The following is a 26,568-nucleotide window of genomic DNA, read 5'->3' on the forward strand; positions in this document are numbered from 1 at the left end:
TCTGGGGAGGCTGCAATGGTCATCAGTATGAGGACTAGTCACAAATCACTTTTTTCACTGCTGTTGTAACTTTGAACGATCCTGAAAGGAACGGCTGTAAAACGAGGACTACCTGTACGTCACACACCATGTCAGAAGCGTGGAAATTTGTTCTCTTCACTGCCCAACAGCTGATATTCAACAGGTTCAGCCTTTGATTCATGATTAGGAGCAGCCTTCAGAAATTCAGGGTGATTAGTCATCATGGCAGGTTTTTCAAGAAAAGATTGGACATTGATTTGTCCAAAATGTTAGGAGGACTCTTGCCTTGGGCAAGAGGTTGGATTAGAAGACCTCCAAGGTCCCTTCCAGCCCTAAGACTCTACGGTGATTCTTTGGTGCCATCCCAACATCTGGAATTTAGAATAGAATAGAATAGAATAGAATAGAATAGAATAGAATAGAATAGAATAGAATAGAATAGAATAGAATAGAATAGAATAGCTGGAAGGGAACTTGGTGGTTATCTAGTCCAACCCCCTGCTCAGGCTGGAAACCCTGTACCATTTCAGATAAATGGTTGTCCAGCCTCTACTTAAAAACTTCCAGTGTTGGAGCATTGACAGCTTCTGGAGGCAGTTTGTTCCACTGGTTAATTGTTCTAACTGTCAGGAAGTTTCTCCTTAGTTCTAAGTTGCTTCTCTCCTTGGTTAGTTTCCATCTGTTGCTTCTTGTCCTGCCTTCAGGCGCCTTGGAGAATAGCTTGACTCCCTCTTCTTTGGGGCAACCCCTGAGATATCCTGTCACCCCTCGTCCTTCTTTTCATTAGACTAGACATACCCAATACCAGCAACCGTTCATTATATGTTTTAGCCTCCAGTCCCCTGATCATCTTTGTTGCCCTTCTCTGTACCCTTTCTAGAGACTCAACATTTTTTTTAACATCGTGGTGATCAAAACTGGATGCAGCATTCCAAGTGTGGCTTTACCAAGATGTTATAAAGTGGTATTAACACTTTAAGCCCATCTCTCTATGATTGAGGACGGAGGAAACATCTCTCTTCACGTGAAGCCAGTGATGTCTCTTGTTTTGTGACTTTCGTGCCCTCCATTTTAAAATTGTCTCTCTTGGTGGCCATCGTCATAACTGATGCCAGCTGATGCTAACATCTTCTAGGCCAAGATCACCTTCAAAGTAGAAAAATAATAATCTCGCTTCTCAAACAGAAAGGCATCCAACCCTCTTGTAGAGCGACGTTTCTCATCCTTGGCAACTTAAAGATGTGCGGACTTCCAGACTTCTGGGAGTTGAAGCACTGCAAACATAGGGGTAGACCAGGGGTAGGCAACCTTGGCTCTTTTATGATTCATGGACTTCAACTCCCAGAATTCCTGAGCCAGCATGGCTCAGCTTGGAAATCTCTCCCTTTCCCCTCAGCATGGCTGGCTCAGGAATTCTGGGAGTTGAAGTCCATGAGTCATAAAAGAGCCAAGGTGGCCTACCTCTGGCCTAGGCCTAGGCCGCTTTATGACTCATGGACTTCAATTCCCAGAATTCCTGAGCCAGCATGGCTCAGCTTGGAAACCTCTCCCTTTCCCCTCAGCATGGCTGGCTCAGGAATTCTGGGAATTGAAGTCCACGAGTCATAAAAGAGCCAAGGTGGCCTACCCCTGAGGTAGAGGATAGGCCACCTTCGTTATTATGGAGGATCTCCTGATGTCCCGATCTTCATGTGATTATGAATAACAGAATAGTAGAAATGGAAGGGACCTTGGAGGTCTTCTAGTCCAACCCCCAGCTCAGGCAGGAAACCCTGTGCCATTCCAGACAATGCTGTCCAATCTCGTCTTTAAAAACTGCAGTTGTATGTGTGTGAGAGACAGTTGCTAAGTGAATTTTGCCCTGTTTTATGACCTTTCTTGCCATGATTAAGTGAATCTCTGCAGTTATTAAATTAGTAACATGGTTGTTAAGGAAATGTGGCGTCCCCCTGTTGACTTTGCTTATCAGAAGGTTGCAAAAGGGGATCACGTGACCCCGGGACACTGCAAACCGTCATAAATAGGAACCAGTTGCCAAGCGTCCGAATTTTGATCACGTAACTGTGGGGCTGCTGCAACGGTTGTAAGTGTAAAAAATGGTCCTAAGTCATTTTTTTCAGGGCTGTTCTTCAAACAGTCACTAAATGAACTTCAACTTCAAACGGTCACTAAATGAACTGTCGTAAGTTGAGGACTACCTATTTCTCCAAAGAGTACCCTGTATTTGTGTGATTTTCAGAGATTGCGTGAGAATGAGATGTGCTCAGAAAATGAATTGTTTTACTCGTGGCTCATTTTTATAATCATTGGATGTTTATATAATACCCAGGACCACATATGAATAGACTGTATTTTTTTATATAAAATAAATGAATATGTAAAGAACCCATTCTCTATCATTTGGGGTGTTGGTTGCACGTCAAGAGAATCAAGGAAGGCATTTTCCAGATTTTTGACAGGCCAAGCCCAAAAGATTTATCATCAAAGCTAATTTTAAAAAAACACTTGTGCTTAGCTCGGATCAACTAAGTTAGTTTCTAGAAGCCCTTTCCCAAATTTATGTTTGTTCAACATAAAAATATTTTTCAAATGCATTCCCTCTGCCTTCACACACTGCCTTCGGCTCCTTTGTTATTTATTATTATTATTGTTACCTTTGAAAAGAAATTGAAGTACAGGAGAGTTGGAAGGGAGCAGGCTGCAAAAAAACAGAAAATGAGACAGGTTGACAGCAGGGATGGGGGAAAGGGAGAAGAGAGACGGAATTTGGGTGCAGGAATTACAAAAGAGGGTCAAGATGAATGAAGTGGTTGAGACAGATGTGTCACAAGAAGGGCCTCTGGAGAATAAGAGAATAACAGAGTTGGAAGGGACCTTGGAGGTCATCTAGTCCAACCCCCTGCTCAGGCAGGAAACCCTACACCAGGAGTCTTCGAACTTGGCCCTTTTATGATTTGTGGACTTCAACTCCCAGAATTCCTCAGCCAGTGTGCCTGGCTGAGGAATTCTGGGAGTTGAAGTCCACAAGTCATAAAAGGACCCAGTTTGAAGACCACTGCCCTATATCATTTCAGACAAATGGCTGTCCAATCTCTTCTTAAAAACCTCCAGTGTTGGAGTACCCATAACTTCTGAAGGCAAGCTGTTCCACTGATTAATTGTTCTGACTGTCAGGAAATTTCTCCTCAGTTCTAGGTTGCTTCTCTCCTAGATTAGTTTCCATCCGTTGCTTCTTGTCCTGCCTTCAGGGGCTTTGGAGAATAGGTTGACCCCCCTCTTCTTTATAAACCTGCACAAGGAGATTGTAGATTGTTGTGGGGTGGGAAAGAAGGAACCCGAGCTGGTATAAGATCTAGGGCAGTGGTTCTCAACCTGTGGTTCGGGACCCCATTTGGGGTCAAACGACCATTTCACGGGGGTCGCCAAACAACGCAGTCCGCCATTTTTTCCCCCTTTTCCTTAGCTGTGCTACTCCCTTTTATTCTATTGGCTTTTCAAAGCCAATAGAATAGACTTTCTTGAATAGAGTCTAATTCTATTGGCTTTCAAAAGCCAATAGGAATTGTCCAGGCTGTCTCTGCCCTGCTGAGCCCGCCAAAAGTCCCATTCTGCAAACGATGCTGTACCAGTTGAGTAGTCCTCGACTTACGACCAGTTGAGTAGTTCTCGACTTACGACCGGCTGGGGGTCACGACATTAAAAAGGTTGAGAACCACTGATCTAGGGCCTTCTTTCCAACCATTTTTAATTTGTAAGAGTAGAATAACCCAGCTCATACCAGACACAGGGCCTTTCCAGCTTCTTAAAATCATGGTTGGAGGGGAAAAAAAGGGGTGGTGTCAGGCTTGGAGTACAGGGTTTGTGTGTTTGTATGGGTAGGTGTGAGTGGGCTTGGAATCTGACCAACCCAAGAGCTGATGACGGCGTGGGGGGTAAAACTGAAATAAAATGGCTGGAAAGAAAAGAACTTGTTGTTTGATTGCAGGAAAAATGGATGGGACCTCTTTGGATAGCAGTTGGGTGGACCCATCAAGAGAAGCAAAAAAAAGGAAGGAGGGAAGGTGTGTATTTCTGTGTGTGTGAGAGAGAAAACGCACACGTGCGGGTGTGTGCACACACGTGTGTTGAGCGCAAGCCGGGTAGCCAGAATGAGAGGAAGGAAGGATTGGGAGAACGAATCAAGAGGAAACGAGAAGATTTGAAAAGGATGGGGAAAAAAAAAGACGAAGAAACAGCCAGGAGATGCTAAAAAGGGATGCAGGAAACCCCATTGAAAAGAGGGAAGCGAGGTGAGGTGGGGTGGGTGGGTGGGCAAAGAGCACCGGAAGGCGGAGAATGCCTGCTCTCCAACCTCGGGCTCCTCCCCCCAATTGTCTCAGACTACACCTCCCATCCTGATATGGGAGTTGTAGTCCATCCCGTTTCATGGGGACAGATTTGGGGAGAAAGGCCAGGTGTGGAAAGGTGGGGACTCCAGGCGGGGCAGAAGAGGGGAGGGCCGACCTGGAGACAGGGTGGTGAGGGTGGTGGTGAAAGAGGTGAGGGGGCCGTGGCCCTACCTTTGTGCATGCCGGTGTAGCGGTCCTTGAGGACGGTGAGCTCGTAGATCTGGCCGAACTGCTCGAAAAGCGGCTTGAGGTCCCTCTCCTCCAGGTTGCGGGGGATCTGGCCCACGAACAGCTTGATGGCATCCAGATCCTTCATGCCCTCCGGGTCGGAGCCGCTGCTCCTGGGGGAGGCGCGGGGCGGCTGCTGCTGGGGCTGCGCCTGCCGCCTGGGTTCGCTGGCCGGCAGTCTGGCCATGCCCCGGGTCCCGACGGGGGCGGGCGGGCCGGCGGCACACGGGAGGATGCTGCGGGCGCGGAGACGGGAGCTGCGGGCGGCGACCAGAGATGCAGATGGAGACGAAGTGGCGCTCGCAGCATCAGGACCACAAAAGGCGGACGCTCCACAGCGACGCCGCTTGGACGGACGCGGAACTGCAGCGGCGGGCGAGATGGCGAGGGGGGGGGGCAGGAGGAGAAGAGGGCGCCGGGGCGGGGGTTTCCCGAGGCCGCGGGAGAAGCAGCGGCTTCCGCGACTTTCACACGACCGGCCAGGCTTGTGTCGCGTGTGCGGAGGCTGTTAAGAGCCTTGGAAGCGGGAGGGAGGGAGGGAGCAGCTGCTCCCGTGGATCGGCTGTGGGTGAAAGCCGCCAGTAAAGAGCACGGAGGGAGCACGTCTGGGGGGCGACTCCAAACACTTCCGGGTAGGAGAGAGAGAGAGATTGGCCCAGAAAATCCCAAAATCATCCGTGGGATGCAGAAAGAGACTTTGGAATCAAGAAGGTGAAAATCCGGGTTCAAAGGATAACCCAGAGATGGATTGCTGGGAGGAAAAAACAGAGGAATCCCACGCTTGGAATCAAGAGGATTTAAAGCCCATCCTGTTTAATCGCTCCTTTAGTTCGATCTATGGGGAGGGCCCACGTGGGAAATTGGTTGTTCATCAAAAGGGCGTTTTAATGCTGAAGTGGATGAGAAACAGAAAGCAGGAAAGCAAGAGAGAGGGAGGGAGGGAGGAAGGGAGGAAGGAAATAGGAGGGAGGAAGGAAGGAACGGAGAAAGGAGAGGGAAGGAGGGAGGGAGGGAGGAAAGGAAAAGAAGCAGAGAAGGAAGGAGTAAAAAAGGAAAGGAAGGAAGAAGGGAGAAATGATGGAAGGAAGGAAATGGGAGGGAGGAAGGAAGGGGGGAATGAGAGAGAGAGAGAGAGAAAGGTGATGCAGGAATTGAGCAGATGCCCTGGAGAAGACTCCAGCCTTTGGGGTTTCACGCATATATCTCCAACCCCCTCTTCTAGCATTTCATCAAACGGGGCCCCGCCTTCTTCACCTGGGCCTTCCACCTTGGCGGTTGGGTTCATGGCCTTTGTCTTGGGCAGGTCCTTGCTTTTCCTCTGTTGATCTCTCTCTACTCCGTGGCACCACAGGCCAAGGCCTTGGATCGGGGCCAGCTCCAAAAACCTGTGAAAATGGCAGAGATCACACGCCAGGGGCTTCCCTCCCCCCCTCGCACTGTGTGAGCCTGAAGTCATCCTTTAAAAAATTTCACACCCAGAGAAGAAGCTTTTTTTTTTTTCCCCACACCTAGCAGAGGGTGAAAGGGTGAGATTTGCTGCTGTGACTTCAAGGCTCAGTGCAGCTGCTGCCTCTGCTAGTGACCCTCTGTAGGAGGCCACTGGGTGTGGTTGTGGTCCTTCAGTTGCGAGTCCAACAGCATCAACACCTGGGTGATACCCACTTGTGTATCTGAACACGGGGTTGACTAGGTGATGCTCTTAAGGTCTTCTCTGAGTCTGGAGGCTGTGTTGAGTCTGAATCACAATCCTGACCAACAGGTGGTGGGTTTGGGGGCTAACCAGATCTTCAGATGCCCCCCCCCCTTTTAGACCTGGATAGTTGTAATGCTCCCTTTGGGACTGGGTGTGTGTGTATGTGTAATTTGGAGGTCATCTGAGATCCAAGGGGCAGGTGACTGTGACCAGGAAGTTCTTTGCACAAATCCAGTTCAGAGCCAGTTTATTCTAGTGATAAAGGTGCTGGCCTAGAAACCAGAAGATGGTGAGTTCTAGTTCCGCCTCAGGCGTGAAAGCCAGCTGGGTGACTTTGGGCCAGTCACAGGAGACAGTGAGTTTAAGTTCCACCTTAGGCAGAACAGCTGGTTTGGTAATTCTAGGCCAGTGATTCTCAACCTTTTTAATGCCACGACCCCCAACCGGTCGTAAGTTGAGGACTACTCAACTGGTCGTAAGTCGAGGACTACTCAACTGGTGCAGCACCGTTTGCAGAATGGGACTTTTGGCAGGCTCAGCAGGGCAGAGACAGCCTGGACAATTCCTATTGGCTTTTGAAAGCCAATAGAATTAGACTGTATTCAAGAGTCTATTCTATTGGCTTTCAAAAGCCAATAGAATAAAATGGAGTAGCACAGCTAAGGAAAAGGGGGAAAAAATGGCGGACTGCGTTGTTTGGCGACCCCCATGAAATGGTCATTCGACCCCAAATGGGGTCCCGACCCACAGGTTGAGAACCACTGTTCTAGGCCAAATCACCAGGAGACAATGATAGTTCCGCCTTAGGCATGAAAGCCAGCTTAGGCCAATCACTAGGTGACTGGGAGTTCTAGTCCCACCTTAGGCATGAAAGTTGGCTGGATGACTCTGGGCCAAACACTAGGAGACTGGGAGTTTTAGTCCTTTGTTAGATATGAAAGCCAGCTGGGTTACTTTGTGCTAGTCCAGGGGTAGGCAGCCTCGGCTCTTTTATGACTCGTGCACTTCAACTCCCAGAATTCCTAAGCCAGCCATGCTGAGGGGAAAGGGAGAGGTTTCCAAGCTGAGCCATGCTGGCTCAGGAATTCTGGGAGTTGAAGTCCACGAGTCATAAAAGAGCCAAGGTTGCCTACCCCTATCCTAGGACGAAGATTAAGAGCAGGGGTCTTCCAACTTGGCCCTTTTATGACTCGTGGACTTCAACTCCCAGAATTCCTGAGCCAGCATGGCTCAGCTTGGAAACCTTTCCCTTTCCCTCAGCATGGCTGGCTGAGGAATTCTGGAAGTTGAAGTCCACAAGTCATAAAAGGGCCAGGTTTGAAGACCCCTGTTCTTAATCTTCGTCCTAGGATAGGGGTAGGCAACCTTGGCTCGTTTATGACTCGTGGACTTCAACTCTCAGAATTCCTGAGCCAGCCACGCTGAGGGGAAAGGGAGAGGTTTCCAAGCTGAGCCATGCTGGCTCAGTAATTCTGGGAGTTGAAGTCCACGGGTCGTAAAAGAACCAAGGTTGCCTACCCCTGGGCTAGTTCCTCCCTCTCAGCCCATCCCACCTCAGAGGGTTGTTGTGGGGATAACAGAAGGAAGAAGGAATATTAGATATGTTCGCCACCTTGAGTTATTTACAAAATCACTTGATCACCTCATGTTTGAACTCTCTGCGTGGAGCTTCTCTTAAAGACCATCAGAAGCTACACTGAACACTGCTCTAAGGTAACATACAGGAAGGCAAAGGGGTCAAAGGAGTCAAGATGGCCCCTGCAGTTACAGAGAGCACACCCCTATTTTAAGTCCCTCATGCGCGAGGCACGTACGATTTAAACCTATCTTTATTGCACTAAGAAAACAAAAAAGAGGCGGTGCTTTGATTCTGCATTGGTGGCCGCCATTTTGTCTTTTCTGTCTCCCCCACAGATACCCTAACCCAGGGGGTCATCAAACTTGGCCCTTTTATCACTTGTGGACTTCAACTCCCAGAATTCCTCAGCCAGCCCTGGCTGGCTGAGGAATTCTGGGAGTTGAAGTCCACAAGTGATAAAAGGGCCAAGTTTGAAGACCCCTGCACTAACCAAAGACCCATGGCGCTGGCCAATATTTTCGCCAGGTTCTGCCACTGTTCTGAGAACGTGATGATATTCCCCATTTTGGTTTCGAAGCGTAATTGTTTCTTCTCCAATTCCTTCAAAGGCCGCAAATTGTAAAAGCGCAAATCACAGAAGGTGGCTAACAATTTAGTACTTCCTTCTCCCTCTACCCTTGCTTGGCTGACATGGTGACGACTTCATGGTTTGTTCAATCACCACCGTCTGAGCACAACCGGAAACTGGTTTCAGCTCTCCTCATCAGCCAGCCCCAGAACATTTTGAGGGCGCACCTCTGTTAAACAGCTGGATTTTTGCAGAATCCAGAGACGGCTTGAAGCCCGCAGCTTGCATCCGGCAACAAAAACGGTCATTTATATAAAATGTTTTATAGATGGCATTTTCCACCTGTTAGATTAGCAAAAATGTTTAAAAATACATCTAGCAAATGTTGGAAATGTAATCAAAATCCTGGTACATACCATCGTTTGTGGTGGATATGTGTAAAAGCAAAAAAAATGTTGAACTAAAATACACACTTGGTTAGAAAAGATGTTAGGAAAATGTGTAGATTTTAAACCTGAACTTAACTAGGCAGAATGCCAGAAAAGTTTGATAATCAAAATGTATATTTAACATTACATGTATTAACTGCAGTGAGGATTTTATTTGCGCAGCATCGGAGAAACAAGACAACACCATCGGAGGAAGCGACAATTAAGAAAATATTGGACTGTGCAGAAATGGATAGACTCACATGGAGAATGAAAGGAAAAGAAAATACAGTATACTTTCAAACATGGAACCTATTTTATCAATGGTTGGAAAAATGGGATAGAAAGTAAGAAATTAACCTTTATGACTAGGCAAAAATTAACCCAAATAAACATTGTTCAGTAAGCACAAATCAATTGTAATGATAGAAACTAATAAAATACTTTTTAAATTAAAAAAAATTGTTCATTTATAACGGCTTGATTTTGCTTTGGGTGTTTTTTTTTTTTAAATGGGATCAAAGAGACGCATTCTTTCTTTTACGTGTTTTGGCTTTTCAAACTATAGTGTGCGAAAGTGTACGCAAGTTGTCCTCGACTTACAACAATGTCGGGAAAGTGCTGTGTCGCTAAAACTCTGAAACAGGTAAATTTTGGATGTCTCGACAGGCAAAAATCCGCTTTTGCTAAAAGGCAGAGAAATCACAAACGACAGAAAAGTACTTATTATTGATATTCCTTGACTTAGGACCACATTAGGGCCCACAATTTCCATTGTTTAGCAAGGCAGTTATGAAGTGAGTCACACCAAATTTTACAACCTTTTTGCCATAAACATTAAGTGAATCACTACAGCTGTTAAGCGAACCATGCGGTCATTAAGCGAATCTGGCAGATTTCCCCCCCCCCCCCCGTTGAGTTTGCTTGTCAGCAGCCTCCTGGGAAATTCACAAATGGCAAGCACAGAATCCTGGGATGCTACACCTGTCGTAAACATCTGGTGGTTGCTAAGTGTCTGAATTTAGATCACGTTACTGTGGGGATGCTGTGATGGTCTTAAGTGTGAAGACCCATCGTAAGTGTGAGGACCTGTCATAAGTCACTTGTTCCACTGCCACTATAACTAAATGAATGATTGTTGAGGACTAGCTACAGTAGTGGCCAAAATTGTGGAAACCTTTGGGGAAAAGTGTATTTTTGAGGTTTGATGGCTAAGAACACCACTTTTTTTTTTTTTTGGAGTAGTACCATAAAATTATATATCAATGGAAAGATAATTTAATCAAGAATGCAATGCAACAAAGTTTGTTCAATTATCTGTACTGTGTTCTATGAAAGGTTATAGCCAAATAACCAGAAAAAGGAAGCACAACTTGCTTAGGTTGATATCAGGTGGCTGTCCTTCATCTGATTGTAGCCAATGAGCACAAGTGTTTAGAGAGCCAATCAGGTGTCATCTTGTTTTGGTAATGAGCCAATCAGATCACAGGAGGATCCAGTGATTGATGTCGTGTATTGAAGCTGAGAGGAGGACATTTGTCAGTGTGTTATGTGATCCCTATCAAGTTGGTTGGGTTTTTTTGTGTTCTTTCATTGAGTGAGCTTGTAAAATGCAATAAAATTAAAGCAAAGAGTTGACCGGTTGCCCAGAAAGCGATGTAAAATAGTATTATTAGTTGAACAAAGCTACAATTATAAAGAAATTAGAAGAAAAATGGGTGGAAACTTAACCAAAGGTGGCATTTCTACTGTACACTTTTCCCAAAAGGTTTCCACAGTTTTGGCCACTACTGTATATGGCTGTGATGGAAATAAAAGATGACAGATAATCCTCGACTTACAACAGTTCATTTAGTGACCGTTCAAAGTTACAACAGCACTGAAAAAAATGACAGGACCGTTTTTCACACTGACGACCATTGAGGCATCGCCATGGTCATGTGAACAAATTCAATTGACTTGGCAATTGACTCCTATTTACGACGGTCGCAGTGTCCCAGGGTCACAAGATCCTCTTTTGCGACCTTCGGACAAGTGAAGTCAATGGGGGAAAGTCAGATTCACTTAATGACCGTGTGACTAATTTAACAACCGCAGTGATTCACTGAACAACTCTGGCAAGAAAGGTCGTCAGATGGGGCAAAACTCACTTAAGCAATGTCTCTTAGCAACCAGAAATTTCGGGCTCAGTTGCGGTCGTAAGTTGAGGACTACTTGTATTTGTTCTGCAGGGATAGAAAAGCAGAGAAAGGGTTCAAGTGTTGGTGTAAATTAATTTAACTGCATTCATTTTTCTCACACATTTCTGTACTTCAGATAATGTTAGTGAGGTGAGTGTGCTAGGTACTGTTGTGATTCCTCGCCAGCCAGTGGACCGGGCAGCTGAGGAATCAGATGAGGAGGAGGGGCCTGGAGTGACATCAGACTTAGAGGAAGGCTGTGAGGAGCTCCAAGACTTACATACAGATGAGGAGCCTGGCCCCTCTATTCGCACTCAGGCTGAGACACAGCTGTGCTGGGAGTCTGAGTTGGACAGCGATGAAGAACAGCTGGGACAAATCCAGGATGCACGAAAGCACCGGCAAGAGAAGCAAGTAGGACAGAGGAATGCAATGGGGTGGCTCCAAAGGCAAAGGAGAAGGCATTAGGAAGCCACGCCTTGGCTGAATTATAAAAGGGAAGGTGTGGGAGGTGCTGGTTGCCAAAGGCAACCGTTTGTGTTGAGGATCGAGTTTCTGTGGACTGTGTTTGTTTGCCTTGGACATTGACTTAGGTCTGTGAGAATAAAAGGGGTTGGTTTTTTCTTGCGGTTCCTGCCTGTTTCCTGGAAGAGGGTTTTCTCCTTGTGAGCATAACAAGGACTCATGCAGGCTGGAACAGAACAGGTACATAATTACGCATATACAGGTAGTCGTCAACTTATGAACCACAACTGAGGCCAAATTTTCCACTGCTAAGCAAGACAGTGGTTAAGTGAGTTCTAAACTATTTTACACCCTTTCTTGCCAGTTGTTAAGTGAATCACACGGTTGTTAAGCGAATCTGGCTTCCCCCTTGACTTTGCTTGTCAGAAAGTCACAAAAGGGGATCATGTGACCCCCTGGGGACGCTGCAACCATCATAAATATGAATCGGTTGCCAAGCATCTGAATTTTGATCACATGACCATGGAGGTGATGCAACAGTGTCTTACAGATCATTAGACAAACGGTTGTAAGTCAAGGACTACTTGTATAATGGGAAGAGTGGAGAGACAGGCAGAAATTATTAATTACCGTACTTTCCGGCGTATAAGACAACTTTCGCAAGCGTTAAAATCGGCGCCGAAGTCGGTGGTCATCTTATACGCCGGAAATAACAGTAGTTTCCGGCGTATAAGATGACTTTCTAGGCATGCGACTCGGCGCCGAAGACGGGGGTCGTCTTATACGCCGGGTCGCCTTATACGCCGGAATATATGGTATCTATTCTTCTTAGGAGTGGATTGTGCATTTTTGCTGAAAAGCCATTTCTCTCTCTCTTTTCGCACACCACATGCGGGAAACAGTTGCTATTTATTTAACATTATAAAACAGCCAATAAATTAGCACAAAAATACAAATCTATGCAACATAACAATGTAATACTTGAATATTCAACGCTTGGCTTCTCAAGACAAAATTGAAATCCTGAAATAGGCCAGAGTGCCAAATTTGTTTTCATCCAGCAATAGGACGCAAAGCAGATTCCGCTTCCAAGCAGTTTGAATTGTGTTGTAGTAAGGATTTAGCAAGCAGAAAACTGGGGGAATACAGGGAGTCCTCGACTTACAACAGTTCATTTAGTGACCATTCAAAGTCACAACAGCACTGAAAAAAGGGACTTAGGACCGTTTTTCACACTTACGACCTTTCTAGCATATCCATGATCGCGTGATCCAAATTCAGACACTTGGCAATCGACTCATATTTATGACATCCTTGGGACCATGGGATCTCCTTTTACGACCTTCTGACAAGTGATGGGGAAGCCAGATTCACTTAACAACCAGGTTACTAACTTATCAACTGCAGTGATTCATTTAACGGTGGCAAGGTTGTAAAATGGGGCAAAACTCACTTGGTTGTAAGTCGAGGACTACTTATAGTTATAACTGAGATTCCACTGCTTGTTAGCCACAGGTTAAAGAAGTATATGTAATGGTTTAGGTCAGGGGCAGGCAACCTTGGCCTTTTTATGACTCGTAAACTTCAACTCCCAGAATTCCTGAGCCAGCCATGCTGAGGGGAAAGGGAGAGGTTTCCAAGCTGAGCCATGCTGGCTCAGGAATTCTGGGAGTTGAAGTCCACAAGTAATAATACTACTAATACTAATAATAAAGTTGGAAGGGACCTTGGAGGTCACCTAGTCCAACCCCCGGCTCAGGCAGGAAACCCTATATCAGGGTTAGGCAACCATGGCTCTTTTATGACTGGTGGACTTCAACTCCCAGAATTCCTGAGCCAGCCATGCTGAGGGAAAGGGAGAGGTTTCCATGCTGGCTCAGGAATTCTGGGAGTTGAAGTCCACGAGTCATAAAAGAACCAAAGTTGCCTACCCCGGTTTAGGTCTATACATATGTTGTATATAGTATGTTTTTAAATGTGTGTTATGTATGTTTACACTTGAGAACAAGCAACTAAATTTCATTTTTAATGTGTGCCGTTGTGCCCACAGGGGAAAAAAATGACAATAAAGGTTATCAGTATCATTATAGGCAGTCCTCGACTTACGGACACAATTGGGACCGGAATTTCCATTACTAAGCAAGCCAGTCATTAAGTAAGTCGTGCCTGATTTTACCACCATTTCAGCACAATTGTTAAGAAAATCACTGCAAAGTGTTCAGTGAATCACATCCTCATTAAGTGAATCCAGCTTCCCCCATTGATTTTTCTTGTTGGGAGCTGGCTGGGAAAGTTACAATTACAGGATCTTATGTTGCTGCAACTGTCATAAATTCATGCCGGTTGGTAGTTGTCTGGACTGTGTAGACGCTGTGACAATTGTTAAGCAAGTAGACTGATTGTAAATCAAGGATTATCTGCTGCTGTAACTTGGATTACTTGCTAAATGGATGGTTGTAATCCTAAAATTATCTGCACACTTCTGTCCTTCATATTTCCTGATCCTAAGAGCTTGTTGATGTGTAAAACTTCAATTCCCAGAATTCCCCAGCCAGCTTGCTGGCTGGGGAATTCTGGGAGTTGAAGTCCACACTCCTACAAGCTCCCAAGACTGGGAAACCTTGAGCTAAAGGCATCTGATTGAGCAAAATAGTTAATTACCTCCAGTGTCTGTTGAAGCCACAATTCATAGTTTATCCTGCAGCAAAACACTCCATTAAAATTATTTGGTAAACCAGCTTATTCCCCCAGAAGGTGGTTTGGTCCTGTGATCTCTTTCCAATCCAACTGTCTTTTTCTTCCATGTTCTACGCACACTGAGCAGCCCAACTACTAGAGGGGAAATAGTTTTCTTTACTTTTGTGAAATGTTATCGTTTGGCGGGAACCTTGAGGTTCCAGTGACCCTTTTAGAGCCCAAATGCCCAAACTGTATCCCAAAACCCATTTATTTATCGCCAGGAGCCAGGTAGACATGGCCCACTAGGTGGGCGTGGCTGTGGTCATGGCAGACTGGGTGGGTGTGGCCAAGGCGGGTGTGATCACCTCTATGTTGCTCGTGGGAAAGGACACCTGTGGGGACCAGGCAGGGTTGGGGGAGATCCGGGGGGTCTCTGGCAGGTGGGGCGGTGGGCAGGAGGCTCGTCCTGCAGGATGAGGCTGGGCAAGACGAGGCAGGGCGGGGGTGCCATTGTCACAGAGCAAGGAGAGGCAGGGGCTGGGGCGGCTGCTGCCTGACACCATTGGCCTCCACCCACAGAGGCCAGCGAGTGCATGGGGGCCAACAGTGTCCATCCATCAGCAGCCACAGCCTGCCGGGCCCTCAACCGGCGCACTCTGGAGCTCTGCAGCCCGCCGCCAGCAGTTCAGAGAAGCCCAGGAAAAGGAGAGCATGCGAGGCCAGGAGAGATGGGACAGAGGGGAGGGAAACCAGATGTGGTGGGGTGCATCTAGCCATGTGGGACCTCGGCGAGTTAGCAGGCGGCTTGTTGAAGAGGGACAGTTGCCATCTCCGGGGCATGGCGCATGTGCCCACAGAGAGGACTCTGAGTGCTGCCTCTGGCACACGTGCCATAGGTTCGCTATGACTGATCTAGACCAGGGCTTTTCAACCAGTGGTACAGGTACCACCTGTGGTACATTGGCACCTGGCAGGTGATACACAACCATCCTAGAAAAGTGGTAGGGGGGAGGGGAATGAGCTGAACCGGTGGCAGCACCGCACAAGCCTGAGCGAGAGATGGCTGGAGCTGCAGGGCTGTCAGGGCTCAGCGGAAGCGTCAGGATCAGTGCCGCTTTCCAGCTGACTGGTGCTTCTTCAGGGCTGTCAGGGCTCAGTGGAAGTGCCAGGATCAGCGCCAGGCTCCAGCTGGAGCTCAGCGCTGATCCTGGTGCTTCTGCTGAGCCCTGAAGAAGCGCCGATCAGCTGGAATGTTGTAGCATCTCCAGGATCTTGTGATTTACATTCAGATGCTTGGCAACTGATTCATATTTATGGCGGTCACAGTGTCCCAGGGTCATGTGAACTGACCAAAACCTGCTGCAACCACCCAGCAGACGGGGGGAATAAAAACTAAACACCCCCTACCCCACCCCCGCTGCCAATCTTCAACAAAAATGCTCACAACAATGAAAACCTCGGACAGGAGGAAGAGCGCCGGTGGACAGGCAGGCAGGCGTCTTGCTCAGCTGTGGCTTGGGGGGCACTTTTTTCAGTGCCATTGTAATTTCAAACAGTCACTAAGCGAAATGTTGTAAGTCGAGGGCTACCTGTACTTTATCACTTTTTTCCTTTTGGGGGGCTGTCATCAAGTTTTTGACACCTTCCAAGGTGACTGGTAGTACTCGGACGTTGCCATATCATAAAAGTGGTACAATGGGTGAAAAAGTTGAAAAGCCCTGATCTAGACCAACCTGCAAAACCTACCTTAAACCATCTCTGAGCTCTCTAGCTTCCGATTGGCAGTGATGCCCCTCGCCTCTCTGGATCACAGGTTCCAGTTCTCTTCTTTTGACTTGGGTCAGTCTCACCCACCTCACAAGGGTGGTTGTGGTGGCGGGGAAAAATAGGAGGAAGGTGGTGTTCACCCCCTTGAATTGTTTACAAAAATAATAAATGCGGGAATCGAACCAATCAATCGACGTTAAAATCAGGCAAGCTGACGGCTGATATATATATTTTTGTAATAGTTTAATTTACATGTGCACTTTTAAAAAAAAAAAAAAAAATCAACCACATCCCTTTCAAGTTCTCTTGACAGGCAGGCGTGGGGCCCTCCCCACCCTCAGATTCCTGCCCCTCCCTCCCCCCCCCAGCTTAGAATTATGGCACATGTTGTCTCTCAACCAGCAGCAACGGGTTGATGGAAAAGTCATTTTAACCGGGAGAAGGTTTCCATCTGTAGTGGGTAGAAATTGTGTCCAGAGGTTTGATCGGTCCCAAAAGGGGTTGAGTCTCTCTGCGGTTCCATCCCAGGGCAAAGAGGGAAGAAATGTAAGGATGTGGGAAAGTGTGGTTGTTGTGGGGGTGGGGGTGGTGGGTGGGTTTTTTTTGTTTTTGTTGGTTTGTTTACCATCTCGTGCTTTTGCGTCCCGCCCCTGTGTAGGAGAGGAGAGCAGGAAGAAGGAGAGAAGCAGGATCCAGTGGAGGAACGAAGGACACCAGAAGATTTCTGTGCTGTTGTTTTATTGCTGTTTGGACTTCCGAGAGAGCCTTTGGACCAGTTTATAAAGGAGGCCAAAATGCTAAAAAAAAAAAAAAAAAAAAAAAAGAGTGAGAAGGAAAGACAGAATGAACAAGCATGGCTCTACCTACCTACGTTGGGAACGGGGCTTCTCAAACTGGGCGACTTTATAGACCTGCAGACTTCAAGTCCCAGAATTTCCCCAGGACCGTGTCAAAACAAAATCAGGAATTGCTGATGCACCAGAGCTTGAGACATTATAACAGGGGTCTTCAAACGTGGCCCTTTTATGACTTGTGGACTTCAACTCCCAGAATTCCTCAGTCAGTGTGCCTGGCTGAGGAATTCTGGGAGTGGAAGTCCACAAGCAGGGGTCTTCAACCGTAGCCCTTTTATGACTTGTGAACTTCAACTCCCAGAGTTCCTCAGCCAGGCACATTTAAGTTTACATTTTTATCATCATCCAGAAAGGAAAAACACAAGATAGTCAGGCACATAGGGATATCCTGAGGTAAATCAAACAGTGTACAGAAACACACAGAGGAAAAAAGGCGGGAAAAATGGGAAATACCCCCTTCATACCCATAACAACCAATCAGAGTGTTGATTGCCTCATGCATGAGTCAGCACTCTCTAATTCAGGGGTCTTCAAACTTGGCCCTTTTATGACTTGTGGACTTCAACTCCCAGAATTCCTCAGCCAGTGTGCCTGGTTGAGGAATTCTGGGAGTTGAAGTCCACAAGTCATAAAAGGGCCAAGTCTTTGAAGACCCCTGCATTATAAAGAAAGTTCATATTATGTCAATCTGGGATCAGCATCCAGATTTATTTATTTTATTTTTGTTATTACAGTGGTAGCTCAGTATTCGACTGCTTCAAAACTCAATGAATTTGGGACGCGACGCATTTTGAGGTGAAAGTGTCATCCCAGTAATTGGCCTTTGTTCAGTACACGACATGCTGCTATAGGAAGAGGGGGACAGCTATGGGGAATGGACAGGTCAGCCCTACTGGGAAGGTCGCTGACATAGGAAAAGGAATAGACAGAAAGTTCTTCCTGGGCAAAACAAAAGGTCACAGGTAAATCACATGGTGTGTGTCCTTTTTAGTGCCCATCGCTAGAACCAATTGACGCCAAGTACTGAGGTACCACAGTATAGTGTCTTCTTCACACATTATTGCAGGGGTCTTCAAACTTGGCAACTTTTAAGACTTGTGGACTTCAACTCCCAGAATTCCTCAGCCAGCCCTGGCTACTGGAGGAATTCTGGGAGTTGAAGTCCACAAGTCTTAAAGTTGCCAAGTTTGAAGACTCCTGCATTATTGTGTTCGATCGAGGAGTGTTAGGATGAAAACAGTAGTAAAATATTTATTAGATTTAATAAAGTAAGCCTCTGGACCAGCTTGTAAGGGAGGCCAGGGTGCTAAAAAGAGAGAGAAAGACAGAATGAAAAAGCACAGCCCTCCCCACGTTGGGGACAGGGTTTCTTCAAACTTGGCAACCTTAATCTTGGCAACAACTTGGCAACAACATGCTAGAGCAAGGGTCTTCAAACTTGGCCCTTTTATGACTGGTGGACTTCAACTCCCAGAATTCCTCAGGCAGCCAGGACTGGCTGAGGAATTCTGGGAGTTGAAGTCCACAAGTCTTAAAGTTGCAAGTTTAAAGATTCCTGCTTTAGATAAATTAAAGCAGGGGTCTTCAAACTTGGCCCTTTTATGACTTGTGGACTTCCAACTCCCAGAATTCCTCAGCCAGTCCTGGCTGCCTGAGGAATTCTGGGAGTTGAAGTCCACCAGTCATAAAAGGGCCATGTTTGAAGACCCCTGTGCTAGAGCAAGACTTATTTAATTGTATTTATATATCAAATTTCGAAATAGCCCATCTCACTCACAAAGCGACTATAAAGATTGTCTTTAGCCTGAGGTAACAGCGTTCCGTGTGGCTGGGCGTATAGTCATGCCGGCCACGTGACCATGAAAGCGTCTTTGGACAATGCTGGCTCCCTTGGCTAAGAAACAGAGATGAACACCGTCCCCTAGTTCAGTAGTTCTCAACCTTTTTAATGCCGCGACCCCCAACTGATTGTAAGTCGAGGACTAAACCGGTTGTAAGTCGAGGAGTACCCAACTGGTCGTTAATTCGAGGACTTTCCCTGCCCAGGAGCGCCACGCATGTGTGGTGCCGCCCCCTGCGCCAGCCGAGGCGTAGCTGGCAAGCGGCAGAGACAGAGCAGGCCAACCACTGGCTGGGCCACCAGCTGGCCCAGCCCAAGGGAGGTAAGGCACCCGCCGGAAAAGGGGAAAAAAATGGCGGACAGCCTTGCTTGGCGACCCCCGTGAAATGGTCGATTGACCCCAAATGGGGTCCCGATCCACAGGTTGAGAACCGCTGCCCTAGTTGGACACAACTGGAAAAGGGAAACCTTTATCTTTTTAGCAGCCTAATCCAGGAGAGCCAGGCCTGCATTCCTAGCTTCATTCCAGACTACAAAAACGCCAGTGGTGGGATTCAAATAGGTGAACCACTGGTTCTCTGTATGGATGCCGCTTCCGGAAGTCCATTCTGGGCCTGGGCAACAAAACATTAGCTACCGGTTCTGCAAAACTGGCGCAAACTGGCTGAATCCCAGCACTGGCTATAGCAAACCACCGTGTGTCGGCACTCACCTGGACAGCAATGTAAGCCACCCCAAGGTAGGCTGCTATGCAGAGAGCCAGCAGGAGGTCGAAGATGGCCGGCTTGACCCTGGAAGACACAAGCCATGTTCCCACAGCCAGTCACAAGACACTGGAGTCTCCCTTCCTTCCGAGTTACTCATTCGCATGTCTGCTCCTCGGGACCTCTTTCTTTTATCAGCTCTTCTGGCGTGCCCCCAGCCCCAAAAGACAGGGCCAACTTTGATCGTTGTGAGCCACCCAGGATCACTGAGAGTCGGGCAGCATACAGGATACATCTCTACACTACTAAAACTCTCCTGTCTATTTGTCCCCTCCAGTTAGCCCTGATGGTGCATTATGCAGGAACACGTTTTGAATTAGATGATCTCAAATCTGCTGACTTAAAAAAAAAAAAACACATGCTTTTTGTACCCCAGGTCTTAAATGAACTCCAAAATACTCTTTGCCGTCGCTCCATGCTTACCTATATGCATTCATGATTTGCTTCAGCTGGTCATAGAAAACAAACTCAGGATCCCTGCATACAAAAGGAAAGAACGGGAAAGTATAAAAGAGCTGTGGTTTTTGAAGGCAGAATTGAAAACCCAGGGATGACCTTATAGTCCAGGGGTAGAGGCAACCTTGGCTCTTTTATGACTCGTGGACTTCAACTCCCAGAATTCCTGAGCCAGCTATGCTGAGGGGAAAGGGAGAGGTTTCCAAGTGGAGCCATGCTGGCTCAGGAACGTTTCATTACCCAACTAGGTAACATCATCAGTGCTAGGAGGAAGTGGGGTGTGGTGGTGGAGGAGGAGGAGGAGGAGGAGGAGGAGGAGGAGGAGGAGGAGGAGGAGGAAAGGGACTGTGGGTCCTTGGTGCTCTCTGAACTTGGTTGTTTTATTGCAGACGTTTCATTACCCAACTAGGTAACATCATCAGTGCTAGGAGGAAGTGGGGTGTGGGGGAGGAGGAGGAGGAGGAAGAGGAGGAGGAGGAGGAGGAGGAAAGGGATTGTGGGTCCTTGGTGCTCTCTGAGCTTGGTTGTTTTATTGCAGACATTTCATTACCCAGCTAGATAACATCATCAGTGCTAGGAGGAAGTGGGGTGTGCAGAGAGGAGAGGAAAGGAGAGGAGGAGAAGGACTGTGGGTTCCTTAATTCCTTCTGAGCTTGGTGGTTTTCTTGCAGACGTTTCATGACCCAACTAGGTAACATCATCCGTGCTACAGAAACAGAGAGACTTGAGTGGCCAGTTGAACAGCTGGGAGCACCGTCGCCATCCTCACCGCTTGTCTGCCTTCACGTAATGCTGCTTGACGTCTTTCAGGTAGCGGCTCATGTAGTATTCCAGGGTGTTGATGAACGTGCTGTCTTTGTCCACCAACTGGGCAGCCCTTGGCTGACTGCTGAGCCAGTCCATCACCGACTCCATCTGCTCCTGCTGAATCTGCTGCAAAACAGGGGAAAGGCGGAGAGGAAGTCGGCCAGTTCTGCAGACAAACCCCCCAAAACATCCTTTCTCTCCCCCCTCCCTCCCTCCCTCCCTCCCTCCCTCCCTCCCTCCCTCTCTCTCACACACACACACAGCCTTCTAGCCAGGAGCTTACCATGTGTTCAGTGAAGATCTGGAGGTCAGCAGGCACACCCTAATGAGGGAAGGAAGAACAAAGAGGGATGGATGAAAATCCAGTTGACCACAATTGACCACAACATCCTTCCGTCTCATCACAAAGCTGAAAGTCTACGGACAGCTGCAGTTATCCCTTCCTGTGTAACTCCTGGGCTCTGCAACTAAGACACGTCAAACAACTGGAGAACTTTCTCGTGTCTGCTCTCCACTCCGTCTTTGGCAGGAGTGCGTCTCTGACCTGGAGGTCTGGGGTTGTGTCGAACGGCGTTCCCCAACCTTTCAGCTTTGCAGACCGGCAGGGCAGGGAAAGGGGACGGTTCCATGCGAGCTGCCGGCGAGCACGCACATGCCGCTCAATCCGTGCAAGCAGCGGGCACGCACTCAAATGTGTCTGATTAACGAAACACTTCAAAGAACTTTCAGGCATTTTTTTAGCCTAAAAAGCCTTTATTAGTGTTACAGAGATGTCAGCACGGCATGGTGGATGCTAAGATCTGAATTTCCCTTCCTTTGCACATAATATTCCAGGCATTTTCCATTCCCCTTTTTTGGGGTCATGATTCACATCTTCCAATTAACTTGGAGGGCAAAGATTCACTTCCCTTTCTTTTTCCCCCCGCTTTCCTTATATTCTCCTCCCCTTTCACTGTCACCTGATTTAACTCTAAAAATACCACAGTTCTGCATATATTGTCAAAGCAAGAATATTCAATATTAGCAGCGTGGACAACGGAACTGCATGCACGCACGCACGCACGCCGCTTCCGCAAGTGGAACTTCCTGCACACTCACCCGTCGCTTCCACAGCCCGCTTCCGAATGGCCGTGACCTGGTACTGGGTCACGGCCCCGGGATTGGAGACCCCTGGTATGGAACCCACCAGCACTGAGTCTCTGATGATCAGAGCTCAAATGACGTGTTGGATTGGTGGACGATGGGTGTCTCCAGTGGGGTAAAAGGGAAATTAAGTATGTGTTTCCTGCGCAAAAACCTGAGCTAGCTTCGCTTCTTCTGTGCCTGTGTATGGATCTATCAGCAAAGAAGTCTGCTGCATATGTCAACGGGACGGTTGACAAACAGTTCAAGCAAATTGGCAGGAGTATAAGTCAGCAGAATTCAAGGTGGGCTGAACTTAGCCTGGTCAGAGTCAGCCTGGTCATCTCCTACAAGGCCATTCCCACAGACCATCATCCCCTGATCAGTGAAGTGAGTGAAGCACACCAGACCGAGCGATTCCACCCTCTGCAGGTGTTTCCAGCAGCCATTTTATCCTCCCTAAGAAAAGACTCACCTTCTCTGTCAAGTTGTAGATCACCCTCGTCAGAGCCTCTACAATGATCCGGGTGTTGCGGGTCAGGATCCGGAGGTTCACCCGTGGCCTGCAAGAAGAAAACAGCCGTCGTGTCAGAACTAGGCTCCTAGGAAAGGGGAGGGGCTGGCGGGAGGCTTCTGAGACTACGGCGCTTCGCTTGCAGCCACGGCCTGCACGCGACCGATCCCAGTTTAGGCGATCAGATCAACATCTGGGGGGGGGGGGGGAATAGCTCGTCAGGCGACCTGTAGAATGTGCTTGCCTTGAACACTGTTCGGAAGAGGTATTGGGAAGGCTGCTGTAGTAATTCTTTAAAGCAGCCACCTCTTTTTTCCCCACCCAGGATTGTGTTTTCAAAGCATGCACAATCCTAATGCTCTATAGCAGAGTCCCCAACCTTTTGGGCACCGGGGACCGGTTCCGTGGAGAGGTTTTTCCACAGACCGGAGAGTGTGTGGTTTTGTGTGCTGCCTGCATCCCATGGATGGGGCTTTGCTTGTTTGTGCGGACCGGTTGTTGGCATGCTGCAGCCCAGTACCGATCCACGGACCGGGGGTTGGGGACCCCTGCTCTACCAAATTGTCAGGCTGCAAAAACTAGGAAAGACACATCGGACTCTTTCTTCTCCTGTTCTTTATCAGGAAACAGAAATCTTTCTCAGCTAACGCAAACTACTTGCACTATTAAATCTACACAGCGAGTCCTCAACTTACGACTTGTCGCTTAGTGACGGAAGTTAGGACAGACCTCCCAGAAAGCTCCAGGTAATCCCCAACTGGGGACCTCTGCTCTGTAAGTGTACACAGTCCTTGACTTATAATGGATCTCCTAAAAGCTACTTCCGACCTGGTTCAAAAGTAAGAACACCCACTTTCCTGTGACCGTGGGACTGCATTTTGCATGCTCAGTAACTGGCCTGCAGTTACTGGCCCTGCAGTTATGGCCCTTTACAGTGTCCTGCGGTCCCCTAGCCACAATTTATGACTTTTGGCATTTAGTTCTGATTCCCCCCCCCCCGATTTACCTACGGGCGTGCGTGCGTGGCCAGGCACCCTCGCAGCCCTCTTGGCTCAGCCCTCTGCAGTAGTCTCAGTTTCTCCCGTGGCCTCTTGGGAAAATGAATTGCTCACCCCCCAGGCCCAAAGGGTGAGATTTGGGAACGAGACAGAATGGATGCTCTTCTTATTTCTCCCAACCTCCCATCTTCGAGAGGTGAAAGAAAGCAGCAGCAACCGAACCCGGGCCTCCGGCCTCCTCGTTTCCCTGACTGTCGTGCCTCCATTGGAGCCTGAATCTGATGGACAGGACCCTGTGGAGGCCGAGGGAGAGGGGTCTGTGGCTTCAGAGGAATGTGGGGAAGAGCAGGCCGAGGCAGGCCAGGGCCCTTCAGGAGTGGGTCAGGAGGAACACGAGAGGCAGAGTTCAGGCGATGAGCAAGGGCCACCCTCACCTGATCCTAGAGCAGTGGCTCTCAACCTTTTTAATGCCGCGATCCCCCAACCGGTCATAAGTTGAGGACTACTCAACCGGTCGTTAAGTCGAGGACTACTCCACTGGTGCAGCACCTTTTGCAGAATGGGACTTTTGGCGGGCTCAGCAGGGCAGAGACAGCCTGGACAATTCCTATTGGCTTTTGAAAGCCAATAGAATTAGACTCTATTTATTTATTTATTTATGAGACTTATATACCGCTTTAAGTGCAAGCACTCTCTAAGCGGTGTACACCAGTAAGCAATGTATATATATATATTTACATTGCCCCCAACAATCTGGGTCCTCATTTTACCTACCCCGGAAGGATGGAAGGCTGAGTCAACCTTGAGCCGGTGAGATTTAGCTGACCTGCTGAACACAGTCAGCTAAAGTGGCCTGCAGTACTGCACCCTAACTGCTGCGCCACCTCGGCTCTATTCAAGAGAGTCTATTCTATTCTATTCTATTCTTTCAAAACCAATAGAATAAAAGGGAGTAGCACAGCTAAGGAAAAGGGGGGGGGGGAAATGGCGGACTGCGTTGTTTGGCGACCCCCGTGAAATGGTCGTTCGACCCCAAATGGGGTCCCGACCCACAGGTTGAGAACCACTGCCCTAGAGCATGGAGAGTGGAGAGAAGGAGGGAACAACGCAGGCAGGCTCAGCTACTCGGGAGGAGAGCGTCCCGCCCCCTCTCCACGAGGCACACCTGGAGACTGAGACTTAAGGAGACGCTGTGGGGAGAGGCATCTGTTGGGAACAAACGCCGATTCCTTGGAGTTTGGTGTGTGTTGTTGCTGATCTCTTGTTCTGTGTTGTGACTTCTGCTTGGAAACCAGGAAACTCTGACCCTTGGATCAGCTGACAACATCGCTTGGATCTTCAAAGATCTCGGATTGTATTTGGGCTTCCCTTTGGAAACTGCTCAGGCAAGCATGAATTCACACAGACTTGTTAGGTTTATGCTGTATGTGTCATTCCTTGTTATCTCCGTGGCCTTGAGTAAATTCCTCTAATTAGACTGTATGTGAAACTACTTGCAGCCAGAGGCGGCTGAAGGCGTATGTGTCTTCCTTTGTTTGAAGGCTTGCCAGTGCCCTGGGTCATCACACTGACGTGCCTCAAGGGGAGAGGAGGGCACTTCTCAGACAATAAGGGGCAGCTCAAGGCCTCCCCACCTCACTCTCTGCTGACGCATCGGCCCGCGCAGAGCCTCCTCACCCAGCAGCTGACCTGACGTCCATGATGCTGTTGCGCAGGCCTTCGCGATGGCTCTCCAGGTGGGAGACCGTGAAGGCTGGGAGGCGGCGGATGGCAAAGCGTTCGTGCTCCCAGGCCAGCATGTCTTCGGCCAGGTTGATCTTCTTGTGCACCATGGAGAACCTCACCTCTGGGAAATGGTGGGCAACCACCTGGAGAAACAGAAGGTGGACCACAGGGTCAAGAGAGGAAGCAGTGCAGGTGTCAAGAGACGAAGCCACAGATGCGTAAAAAATACAGAACCAACTTGAATTATTAAATTAAAAAATTCAGAGAAGAGCAACTAAGATGATCCAAGGCCTGGAGGCTAAAACATACGAAGAACGGCTACGGGACTTGTGTTTGGCTAGTCTAAAGAAAAGAAGACATAGGGGAGACATGATAGCAGTGTTCCAATATTTGAGGGGTTGCCACAAAGAAGAGAGGGTCAGGTTATTCAAAAGAGCACCAGAGGGAAGGATGAGAAACAATGATTGGAAACTGGTCAAGGAGAGAAGCAACCTGTAATTAAGGAGAAACTTCCTAAAAGCGAGGACAATTAACCAGTGGAAGAGCTTGCCACCAGAAATCGTGGGCGCTCCATCACTGGAGATTTTTAAGAAGAGGCCAGATAGTCACTTGTCTGAGATGGTATGGGTTCTCCTGCTTGAGCAGGGGGCTGGACTAGAAGACCTCCAAGGTGCCTTCTAGCTCTATTCTATTGTGAAATAAATGAGTTGATTTACGGGGGAATGAGGTTTCTTGTGTGACACCCTTAAACTGCTTACTACAACCACTCATTTTCATCTGCTGGGAAGGGGGGGGTCAAAAAAGTCAAAATGGCAGCCATGGGATGGAAACCGACTTTGATAAACAGATGCAGACCAAAGGTTTCCAATGCATATTTGTAGCAGCCATCCTGGCTGGTTTTTGACCACCATGTTTTCAAAAATAGGAGAAGAAGAACCAAGGAAATAAATAAGGAAATAAAAGGCTGATGAGGATAATTAAAATATATTTTTGAACACATAAAGCGTGCCTGGCTGCGGAATTCTGGAAGTTGAAGTTCACAAGTCATCAAAGGGCCAAGGTTGAAGACCCCCGATCAAGAGCTTTGCATTCGTTCTTCTTTAAAGGTGTCAGCAGATGGAGCTATTGCTCCGGCGTTACAGGCAGTCCTTGACTTATGACGGGTTGCTGAGCAACCGTTCAAAGTTATGAACCCTCCAAAAGGCACTTACAGCCTGGTTCAGACATTCCAAGGGGCACCCAAGCGGTCACACGATTGTAGCAACTGGCCTGCCTTTACAGCCATGTCCTGCAGTTGCGTGATCGCGATTTATGACGGGGGGGGGGGGGTGCCACGAAACCGGCGTTTACGACAAATGCTTTAACCACCGCATTTGCTTAATGAATGACTCTGGGTCCGCTTAACAACCATGCTGCTTTGTTTAACAACCTAATGGAGGTGACCTGCATTATGACCGTGGCGGGCTCCATTAGGGATGTAAGCCAAGGACGA

General features: G+C 48.0%; 2 protein-coding genes across 6 annotated transcripts in view; both read right to left on the minus strand.

The window, feature by feature from the left end:
• The window catches only part of CELF5 (CUGBP Elav-like family member 5), a 94,645-nt gene extending 89,715 nt beyond the window's left edge, over positions 1-4,930 (minus strand). For both annotated transcript variants that reach the window (XM_039319317.1, XM_039319316.1), the window contains exon 1: positions 4,581-4,930. In XM_039319317.1, coding sequence (XP_039175251.1) covers positions 4,581-4,824 — 244 coding nt within the window. In that variant the 5' untranslated portion in view covers positions 4,825-4,930. The remainder of the gene's footprint in view (positions 1-4,580) is intronic.
• An 11,663-nt stretch (positions 4,931-16,593) lies between these two features.
• NCLN (nicalin) overlaps positions 16,594-26,568 on the minus strand; it is a 31,691-nt gene continuing 21,716 nt past the window's right edge. The window contains exons 9-15 of one of the 4 annotated variants that reach the window (XM_039319292.1): positions 25,029-25,219; positions 22,315-22,402; positions 21,001-21,039; positions 20,680-20,840; positions 19,878-19,931; positions 19,403-19,481; positions 16,594-16,793 (exon numbers count right to left, since the gene is read on the minus strand). In XM_039319292.1, coding sequence (XP_039175226.1) covers positions 16,734-16,793; positions 19,403-19,481; positions 19,878-19,931; positions 20,680-20,840; positions 21,001-21,039; positions 22,315-22,402; positions 25,029-25,219 — 672 coding nt within the window. In that variant the 3' untranslated portion in view covers positions 16,594-16,733. Of the gene's footprint in view, positions 16,794-19,402; positions 19,482-19,877; positions 19,932-20,679; positions 20,844-21,000; positions 21,040-22,314; positions 22,403-25,028; positions 25,220-26,568 lie in introns of all 4 variants that reach the window. The other 3 variants (XM_039319291.1, XM_039319295.1, XM_039319293.1) reach the window with 3 other exon arrangements.

Source organism: Crotalus tigris, unplaced genomic scaffold (genome assembly GCF_016545835.1).
Source record: "Crotalus tigris isolate CLP2741 ecotype Arizona unplaced genomic scaffold, ASM1654583v1 scf7180000022970.308977840:1548163, whole genome shotgun sequence".
Taxonomy (NCBI): domain Eukaryota; kingdom Metazoa; phylum Chordata; class Lepidosauria; order Squamata; family Viperidae; genus Crotalus; species Crotalus tigris.